The sequence below is a fragment of the Euwallacea fornicatus genome, chromosome 16, assembly GCF_040115645.1.
Source record: "Euwallacea fornicatus isolate EFF26 chromosome 16, ASM4011564v1, whole genome shotgun sequence".
Taxonomy (NCBI): domain Eukaryota; kingdom Metazoa; phylum Arthropoda; class Insecta; order Coleoptera; family Curculionidae; genus Euwallacea; species Euwallacea fornicatus.
The window spans coordinates 2394152-2404339 of record NC_089556.1 but is presented as its reverse complement, the minus strand read 5'-3'; the positions used below and the strand labels follow the sequence as shown (position 1 = coordinate 2404339).

Here is a 10188-nt window from a genome sequence, read left to right as displayed (position 1 = left end):
TTACGTAATTGTCAATCAGCATGAAATTTGCATGCGTCAACCTCGAGCTCATAAATTGCTTATGCGAATTTATAAGACCATACAGTTGAGTGCTCAATTTTAGTTTGAGTGTGTGTTTGAATTTGAACTACCGAGCTTTCGTCAGAATACAGCGTCCTCAGAAAACCAGGTAATTAGTTTATATTTTAGCATGAATAATTTATTAATTTAATCGCTCCCGCTTTAATCTCAATTTTCTGTTTAAGCGCTTAATTGTTATATAAACAAAAATTTTTAAGTTCAGGTTAGGTCAGGAGTGCTCGTGCTATTTGCGTGCACGGTTTTTCGATATTCTCTTTCAAACTTGCCGTGATGTAGTAGGTAAGAGTCACCATCAGTTAAAGCGCTTCGGCTAATCAAGCACGTGTTCATATAGCTTTCCTTACTTCAACTCTTGGTGAGCTTTAACTTGAACTTTGAAAAAACTTCATCCGGCAGTTTGCTGATGACTGAGAGCTGTTGCTCCCCGGCTGGATAGTAGGGAATCGGTCCTAAGGGCCAAGTTATTAATATGCTGACAACTTCGACTCGTTATGTTAAAATTAACAGTCCGTTGAGAATTTGGCTCTAAGTCTGAGGAACGTCAAAATGACGTGTTTTGATTCGCACTGCTGGTGGCTAAATGCAACCACTTTGCCGTCATTTCCAGGAGCATTTTCTTGGCAGGATTTGAAATTTTATTCCCAGAGGTATAATAAAAAAATCTGCGTTTTTGGTGGCAATATAATTTTCCGAGGTGACCAATTAAAATCTAATATTTACTCAACTAAACTATACGAAATTAAAATACTTGATGATTATCTTCATAACTCGTCATCACCCGCATACTCATTTTGACCGGATGGAAGTGATGCGAGTTGTTTGAGTCCAGCTGATGAGGATGGTCTCTGTCTCGGATACCCTATCATCATAAGTTGATTTTTTTTAATAACTATTCTGAGATGCCTGCGGGCAACGCATGACATGTAGAGAGACATTCGAAGCACCATTATCAAAAAATATTAAACAGGAAATATGTACCCATCCGTTAAATTAGACCAGAACGGAAATGAATTGCACCATCACCATGTGATTCTCTGACATTATCAAGGATACACCTTTTAGTTATTAAACCATTTAATAACAACAAGGAGTTCCTTGTTATCGCTCAACAGTGCTATATTAGGATACATGTGATTTCAAAGGAAACGTATTGGATAGATATTGACGAACGTGCAAGTATTCAAGGAAGTAATTGCATACGATCTCGATCAAGGGACTAAATGCAAAATAGAACAAGTAACAAGCAGAATATGTGGAAAGAAAATTAAAGGTGCAACTGAAAAAAATAACAACCATTATAAATGAAAAGGAAAATAATTAGTGAGAGAAGCAAGAAATGGAAAGAAACACATTATTGTCCTGATGTGTGCCACATCAATGGTTTCCTGGAGTATGTGTCTTAAACTATTCCAATTAAATACGTTCTGGATACTCTAGTCGATATCCAATTAGACAATTAAGCAAGATTCATAATAAACTAAAAGGGATAAATAGTAAAAAAATATCAATGCGTACAATTGTGCGGAATTGGAACAGAAGCTATTTTGCAATAATCTACGTCTTCTGACCGACGAGCTTTAAACAAATGCATAGCATCAGCTTAAAATTATATATAACTATATTACCATGATATTTGCATGCATTGACCTCTAGTTAAAAATCATCTGTGCGTATCTGTTTTGATAGATTCGAACGGTTTTAAATTCAGTCTGGAGAAAGTCATTAAAACAGACCTTGGATAGAATACTAAGTCATCTAAGTAACACATTTAGGATCTATCTTATTCTTCTCGGATCTTTTAATAACTCACTTTGTACGTTTCATCCCGATTTAAAATATCACAATTAATGACATTATAATTAAACATTATTAAATCTTCTATATTCCTACGAAAACGATCTGAAGGTGCTAAATCTGGCGGTCACGTAGGCCTATCGAGAAGTCGCGGTGTTCTGATTCACCATCACGTTCAATAACCACCTGAAAAATTCTATTACAACCAACGACTTCGAAAAATTGGATGTACCAAAGGATTGCTGTCGTTCCGTTAAAAATGGTCCTATTTTTTTCATGGAAGGTCACCGTGGACTAGTGTCCCATTTGCCGAATCTTCTAAATCGTTGCTGCCATCGGAGGAATTGTTTTATTGATAGTTGAAATTACCAATATCACATTCTATCATTTATAAGGTCAAGGATTAGTTATGTCTAATATAAGATAACCATTCGGAAATATATTTATTGTTTTTGTGTTCGAAGTCCGATGACGTATTAGTCACTTTAAAGTTCCTAGAGAGAGTAGAAGAATACTTAGAGAATGAAAGTAAAAAGAGTTTGGAGGATAAGACAATTAAAGCAGAAAGAAAGTCTAATAAACTATACTGGGAAAAAGACATAATGAATGCTACGGAGGGTCATAAAGTAAAGGCATAGAAGTTCCATGAGGATTTCGTTCTAGACACATTCGTCAGGAGAAGTGGCAAAGTCTAATAAATTTCCGTCTCGTTAATCACGTAGATGATTACTGTCCCCTCAGAGTTTTTTTAACTAATCACCAAGATCTCTCGAGATTTGAATAAATATGTAACACATTATTGACTGAACATTAATAAAATTGATTTCCTAATAATGTTAAATAGGAGGAGGATAAAAACACATAATGTAAAATGCCAAAATCATTATTTTAGTCAGTTTTCTGGGGTCAGTGCAGTGCCATACTGACTACACGCTGTATACCTATAACGTTCTGGGATATTTAAAGCTTCAAAGAAGAGCTGATGTGGGAACTAATTTCTATTTTATTGTCCTGATTGCTTTCCACCAAAAACTTTTCTAGGACAACCTATGTATTTTGGACATTTACAAACCACAATTAAAGAGGGTGCTTTCTAATATCTCTATATCGGCAATGAATCTCTACATACATATATGGAATTTAAGTTTTTTGCGTCAGATGACCTTCCATCGTTGTAGAAAGAAGTTCCTGAAGAGTTTATGTGTGAAGTACAAATTAAGTTATTTTTGTAATTAGTAATTTACTTCTTACTCTACTGCGTGTGTATGTTTTTTCATTCTAGTTCAGGTGACAAACCAATTACGAGTAGCCCCTTGCTAAATTGAAAGTTCAATATCACTTAAAAGTCTAATAGGTGCTCATAATGTACTTATAAAACCCACGTATGTGCATAGACATAAATGAATATAATTTAACGAATTATGGATATCGGTCAATTAATATTATTTTACTAACAACGTTTTTTTTTTTCCAGTCGCCACAAGATAATCCAAAAACACTCAACAGTTGTTGAGTAATGACTTATTATTATTACCGATTACTCAGAGAAATGATGTGAGCGTGACGGAAACGTAATATCTCGAATAAAGGATAAAGTTCTTTTTTCTTAGCTCATTCTGTCTCTATTCGGATCGCGTGGCTCCCTAAATATCGGATGATACGGTTACTTAGAGGTCATATGAGATTCACTTAATGGAATATTATAATTGATTATAATGTTTACTGTTTGTGTGGTGACAAAGAAAGATAGATAGCTAAATGCTAAGTGATATCAATCCAAAATAGATGATTACTAATTTGTAAGCTCAATACGTACTCAAAAGAGCGTTAGTTTTTTCAATTTAAGTGCTTATTACCATTAGGTCAGTGCGAAAATAAATGTAAAGTTTAATGGGTCTCACATTTATGTTTCGGAAAAAATCATATTTAACAACAACGTAGTCAGCATTTAATTAATCCTCTAATGAGCATACTGATTATTGTTAAAAAAAAATTTAACTGAAAAATATAGGGGGTTTGATAAACATTCCGACAAACCTTCTGGAGTGTAGAGCTTACAAAAACATATATTTAGATCGAATAAAGCTACGTCCGGTATCGCTTCGTTTCCAAGATACAGAGAGTTTAATTTCTTACTTTATTACGTTTCTTAAATAATTTATAACGTTTTGAGATAAATACGTATAGGAGAAACTGGCCGAATTTTTGAAAATTTGTCATAAAATATTTATAATTTGTTTTCTACTTACTTTATGTTGACATATCTGCATTTACATAAAACACTAGATTATACTACATTTCGTTATCATATGACTCTTTCATTTTTTCTAATTAATATCGTTAATTTGTGGACAATTTTATGAGACAGAAGCTGTTTGCCTTCGTATTCTCTACCTCTGCTAAAAGGAAATTAAATTAATTTCTGCTACTTATGTACCTATATCGAACAGAACAGATTTTTTTTGCTTCAGGGTACTATTGAATGCACTTTCAGTACTTTTTAACAGAGAATTGCACATCTCCATCATTATCAATACATATTAGGAATAGATTCTCTCCTACTTGTAAGCCTATGCTCTCTAAGAAGCGTCTTCTTAGAGAACACAACGCTCTGTTGTATTCAATTCGGAATTGAGACAAGACTCATCGAATGGAGAGTTGCCAGCAAGAATCCTTAATTCAAATGTTTCCATCTTACACTCCAATAAACACTTCTTGAGGGCTCCTCCTTTAACGCCCTGGAGATAGTCTCGAAGAAAAACAACAAAATTCTGAGGAAAAAAGTCACAAATTAGGGGCAGGTCGTGTCACCACACTGGACATTGAAATATCCGAAAAAGTGCCGATATTGTTACTAACAGAAATGATTGATCGGATGTTCCTGCACCGTTGGACGGACACCTGCCCATAACAGATGCAATCGAAACTGGTCCTGGAGTGGAACAACAAAACTCGCCTCATTTGTAAGCAGATCAAGTGACCAAGCTCGCCGGTAAAACATGCAAAAAAATGGGGATTCTATCACTGTATTTTGGTATTCTGGCACCGTTGGACACCTGTGCATAGCATGCATCAAGCCAAGAACACACAGTCGGATCAAAGTCTGAGCGATATTTCTGCGTTGACTTGCAATGAAGAGAATCAAAGTTCTAACCGGCCCACTGACTGACCACTGTCGCGCATTGCCGAGAACCGCGATCGCGGGGGGTGAGGTAGAAAACGAGAAGGAAGGAGGAAAGGAGAGGGAAAAAAAAGTCTCAAAACGAGGGATGGAACTTGTTCTTTTTGCGGAGGTGTAGAAAAAATGTTTCCCCAAGTCACAGGTATTAACTACCCACAAGTCTTGTATCATCGCCCTCCGCTCCCCCCGAATTTCCGAGCATTTTGATTTTGTGGTAGCAACTATTAATATATTACAGCATAGGCTCTTCATATCACGTATGCCAGTTTAAAGTGCACGCATGACAGAAGCATGATATCCTTTCGTAATCGTATCAGCATGAAATTTGCATGCGTCCACCCCGAGTTTAATAAATTATTTATGCCTAGAAATTAAGTCCCAACTCTAGACAGAGCTCAGTTTGAATTGACAGTGGGTGCCTGATACTTAATAAGCTTTGAATACCATAGATGGAAAACTGGTCGAAGGATCTACAGGTAATTATTTGCTTATAGGCGATGGACAATAAGATTTTTTTTTTCAATATTTTTCATTTCTTTATTATATTTTTTATTAATTTACAATTAATTATTCTTCTTTTACGTGAAGAGAATACACAATAAAAATAGTACTGGCAATATTTTTTTAGACACTTTTATGAACATTTGAAAGGACTTGTGATTGCAATCAGACATCAGTTAGTCGTTATTATGTATATGAAAGTTTATGAGCGTTAAAAATTAATATGTATTAGCCTTGGCCTTCAAGTTACTTAGGCATGTATGTGTCGATTCATTCTGATTGTGCTTCTCTAATCTTTGGTTGCTACGAGTTCTTGTTTTTTTAATGAAATTGTAACTTCATCAGGTAAGAAATACTTTCTTTATCCAAAAGCAAGGTTGTAGCAGTGGCACAGGAAAAGCCTTTTTAAACCAAACTCTCAATACATCTAAAATTATTTAGACATTTCGAAACGTTTTCCAAATTTTTCTTTGCCTCAAATTTTATAAGCTCTCCATTTGGGATTGAAATGTCGAATATTCCTGCTTCAATCCACAAGATATGTTTTTTTTCTCTATAGAACCCCTCAAATTTTCCTGAGATGCGACATTGATCATTCCGAATTTATTTTCCTGTTCAATTTACACACTTTCATCGTTTTCATTTCAAAGTGCTCAGGTACTGTTAAGTCCATGAATTTAGGTAATTTTATTCTCGGAAAAAACCGCTACGAAAATATAAATTTCCGGACACAGTGGATAATGATAAGAAGCATGCTGAACGGATTATAATCAGGCACGTGAAATCTCGCAAGTTTTTCAATGTTCTCATACTTACCTTAAAATGTCCTTAGGATTTTTTGAGATAACATAATGCGTTTCATACTCTAATTTTATTCCATCAAAGTCCATATTAAAAATATGTGATTACTGGAAGAAGCCATAGGCGTGTAGATGAAAACGCCAAAGAGACTGCAATTTTCTCATAATTAACTTACAAGTTCTCTCGTGTTTTTCGAGATACTGTGCCTTGTATTCACATTTTACTCCGTCGAAATCCCGTAAGAACGATTTAAAATTTCTGGATACTACTCGTAGTTATCATAGTCTTGCTGAAGCGGTCATACTCCTCAATTCGAAATTTTGAATAATTAAAAAATTCTTCTTAGTCTCCTGAAACAAAGTACGCCAATGCGTTATGGACAACTCATTCTCTGGAAAGTCCGGAAGGAGAATAAAAGTGCTGAATGTCATCTAGTAATAGTCAGGGGCATGCGGAAGATATCTAAAGCACATGAAATCTGACGAGAGTATTGTTGTAGTTGTGTAATGGCGAAATTCTCTAATTGTATGAATGCTGAAATTATGCAAAAATAGGAAAAAAATTGTACATAGAAAAGCGAAAAGTGCTTTAAAATATGCAAAAGATTTTGGAGATTTTGCCAAATTCTTTTCGATATATATTTTTTTTAATTCAGACCACGAAGTGATGACTTTTTACTTAGAGAAAAAATGTGGGTCCATTATTGCTGTAATTAGGTAAACCATTAAGGATTGCATTTAGGAAATTCGTAACAATCGTCCACATTTTTCTCCCTTGCTCTAATATACATAGATGTAGTGTCCAAAAAAAAAGAACGCTCTTTTAAAATTTTGTAATGAAAGGTAAACAGCATGTTAAATTCTATTGTTTTGCGCATTAACAATTATTAAACCTTTTTTTACCGCACTGCTCAATCGACATCATTAATTTTATCTGGACACTGGGTAATATTAAACGTAACTAAACAAAAGGTTTTGATGAGTGACGTACAAAATAATAAAACTTGGTACCAAGGCAAATTAGCAATTAGTTTGATTGAATTTTTTATTCAAATTAGTTTCTCAGTATGGAGCAAATTTATTCCTTACATTATCGAATGTCGTGCATTAATAACTAAAAGAATTAGTAAATGCTTATTATTTTATGCCTGCACGTGATGAGCAGTAGCTAAATTAATATTAGCAGCCTGCGAGCATTTAAGTAGTCCTTGGGCCTAGAAATTTCAAGTACCGGTCTGGGATAAGAAGATAATGTTTTTTTAAAAATAAATTTTGATACTTGAATAATTTCGTGAGTTTGAATAAATTGATAATTTGCGAATTCAGACAATTATTTTTGTGAAATTACTCAAATCGCTATAGTCGGGGTTTTTAAGTGGTAGTAAGATTAGTGTAAGTTTTAAGTAAGGTAGGTGAAAACAGAATAAATATCAAGGTAACGACAGTGGACAATTTTATTATTGCAAAACAGTGTTGGACATGTTCGCGAAAATCGAAAACTATCACCATTAATGATTAAAGTTGGTGACCACCGTTTATTTTTTCGACAGATTTTTTTTGTAAGAAATTATTTAATCGTTTTTGATACTTTTCTATTATTATCCATTTCCATCATAATACCAGTCAACCTTCCAGTCGACAAATTTGAAATTAAAAAAAAAATTCTCTTCATGCTTAAGACAACCTACGTTAAGCAGCCATAACAAAACCATTTGAGCTACCATCTATGAACAAATATTTTTTTTCATTTGGTGTTTCCTGAATATCTCCGTGAGTGTTTGCATTTTTCCGACCTTAAAGCAACTTTTAAACCAGCATTATGCGTGTGTGTGATCCGGCTCGAAAGAATCAAAATATGTGTGCTGGTTTGATTTGACCGAAAGTGACTTTGATCCTTCTCGTGGGGCCAAAATGTGCCACGGGTGTTTGTTCCCATACTTGAACCTCGTAAATTTAAATAAAAATTAAAAATAAATAACGCTTTACGAATAATAGTGCTGTTGGCACGCCCATTGGGTTTCATATGTCCATCTGCATGGGTCCTAACAAATTTACTTTCCTCATAAAATATTTTATTTCAGACGGTTCCACTCTAAGCTACAATGGCTCCTAATGCCTACTCAGCCCCTACTGGCGTTCTCCATGAAAATGACGAGGAAATTAAATCGGAAATCTTGCCGTCAGAGTTAAAGGGAACTACTCCTAGGAAACTAGAATTAGTATGGAGAAACATAATAATATTTTCTTATTTGCACGTCGTAGCAAGTTACGGCTACTACTCCATGTTTACGTCTGCGAAGATAGTAACAACCATTTTCTGTAAGTAGATCTTTAAAGAACTTTTGATCCGAGTGACTGCAATTTACTCTTTGTGTATTTTAGCAATACTTATGTACCAACTTGGGGGATTTGGAATTACAGCCGGCGCCCACAGATTATGGGCCCACCGCTCATACAAGGCTAAATGGCCTATGAGACTCTTCTTGACCGTTTGCAATACCATTGCCTTCGAGGTAACTACCATATTGAGAAATTATTTTTTATAAAAAAATAAATCATTGTTATATCACAGAACTCAATAATAGAATGGGCCAGGGACCACCGAGTGCATCACAAATTTTCCGAAACAGACGCTGATCCTCACAATGCCAAACGCGGCTTGTTCTTCTCCCACATGGGATGGCTGCTCTGCAGAAAACATCCTGATGTTATATCCCAAGGAAAGAAAATCGACATTTCCGACCTGTACGCCGACCCTATTGTCCGATTCCAACACAAATACTATTTGGTAGTGATGCCAATATTCTGTTTCATCCTGCCAACGCTCATCCCTGTCCTATTATGGAATGAAACGTGGACGAACTCTTTCTGTCTCAATATAGCCAGATATATTTTCACCCTTCACGCTTCATGGTTGGTCAATTCTATTGCTCATTTTTGGGGTGACAAACCCTACGACAAGTAAGGCAACATTCGATAATTGTCAATAAAATCTTTATCAAACATTATCTATTTCAGATTTATAAATCCTGCGGAAAACCTGACCGTATCAATCCTGGCTTTAGGAGAAGGGTGGCATAACTACCACCACACCTTCCCATGGGATTACAAAGCCGCAGAATTAGGACAATACTCTGTGAATTTATCTACATTGTTAATAGACACTTTTGCCAAAATTGGATGGGCATACGATTTAAAATCTGTCTCTGAAGAAATGATCAAGAAGCGAGTTATCAGAACTGGAGATGGCTCTCATGCACTCTGGGGTTGGGGCGACCAAGACCAGCACAAAGATGACTATAAAGACGCCATTATCACCTATCGCGAAGAGGAACATGAAGATTAGGACTTTGAAGCTTTTGCATATGTAATTTACACTACATATAAAGTTGTAATTAGGTTGTTATAGAGAAAAAAAAAGGCTGTTTTGATGCAAAGATTTATCGCTAAGGAATTATGCTGTTTGCTCTCTTGCATACTCATATTCAAACGTTTAAGATTAGATATTATATTTTTACATCGTAATGTTCTTTACCAGAAAAATTACAAAAAAAGGGTAATTCTGTCTCGTTTTATTTTAATTATACGCCCAATAAGCCAAATCCAAGATGTAATTTCCAAGTACTTTTTGATGGTCTAATTTCTCTTCTACTGTTGTCACGTGTTGCTTCCTCTACGCAGTACCGGCCTTATGGAGGGGCGAGGTAGGAGGTTTTTTTTGATGATTTAGTGGCAGTGATTAAAAACTTTACTGATACCATCGTACTCTCTAAAGCCGACGTCACCTCCATGACTAAGTTATAGTCTAAAGATCATTATTTTTGATCTCGT

The 10188-nt window shown here is 35.2% G+C and overlaps 1 protein-coding gene across 4 annotated transcripts; it reads left to right on the top strand.

Moving 5' to 3' along the window:
• The first annotated feature begins 17 nt into the window (after positions 1–17).
• On the top strand, positions 18–9922 carry LOC136344243 (acyl-CoA Delta-9 desaturase-like). 4 transcript variants are annotated; one of them, XM_066291513.1, is made up of 6 exons: positions 37–169; positions 5425–5532; positions 8439–8676; positions 8740–8870; positions 8930–9318; positions 9376–9922. In XM_066291513.1, the coding sequence occupies exons 3-6, from the start codon at positions 8460–8462 to the stop codon at positions 9701–9703; spliced, it is 1065 nt and encodes a 354-aa protein (XP_066147610.1). In that variant the 5' UTR covers positions 37–169; positions 5425–5532; positions 8439–8459; the 3' UTR covers positions 9704–9922. The 4 variants fall into 4 exon arrangements, with proteins under 4 accessions (XP_066147611.1, XP_066147610.1, XP_066147612.1 ...); XM_066291514.1 differs by lacking the exon at positions 5425–5532 and having other exon boundaries at positions 18–169; XM_066291515.1 differs by lacking the exons at positions 37–169; positions 5425–5532 and adding an exon at positions 5880–5902.
• The last annotated feature ends 266 nt before the right edge of the window (positions 9923–10188 follow it).

Coding starts and splice junctions, on each gene's coding strand:
- LOC136344243 (XM_066291514.1), top strand. CDS start 8,460: ATGGCTCCTAATGCCTACTCAGCCCCTACTGGCGTTCTCCATGAAAAT. Junction 8,677..8,739: donor GATAGTAACAACCATTTTCT/GTAAGTAGATCT, acceptor TGTGTATTTTAG/CAATACTTATGTACCAACTT. Junction 8,871..8,929: donor GCAATACCATTGCCTTCGAG/GTAACTACCATA, acceptor GTTATATCACAG/AACTCAATAATAGAATGGGC.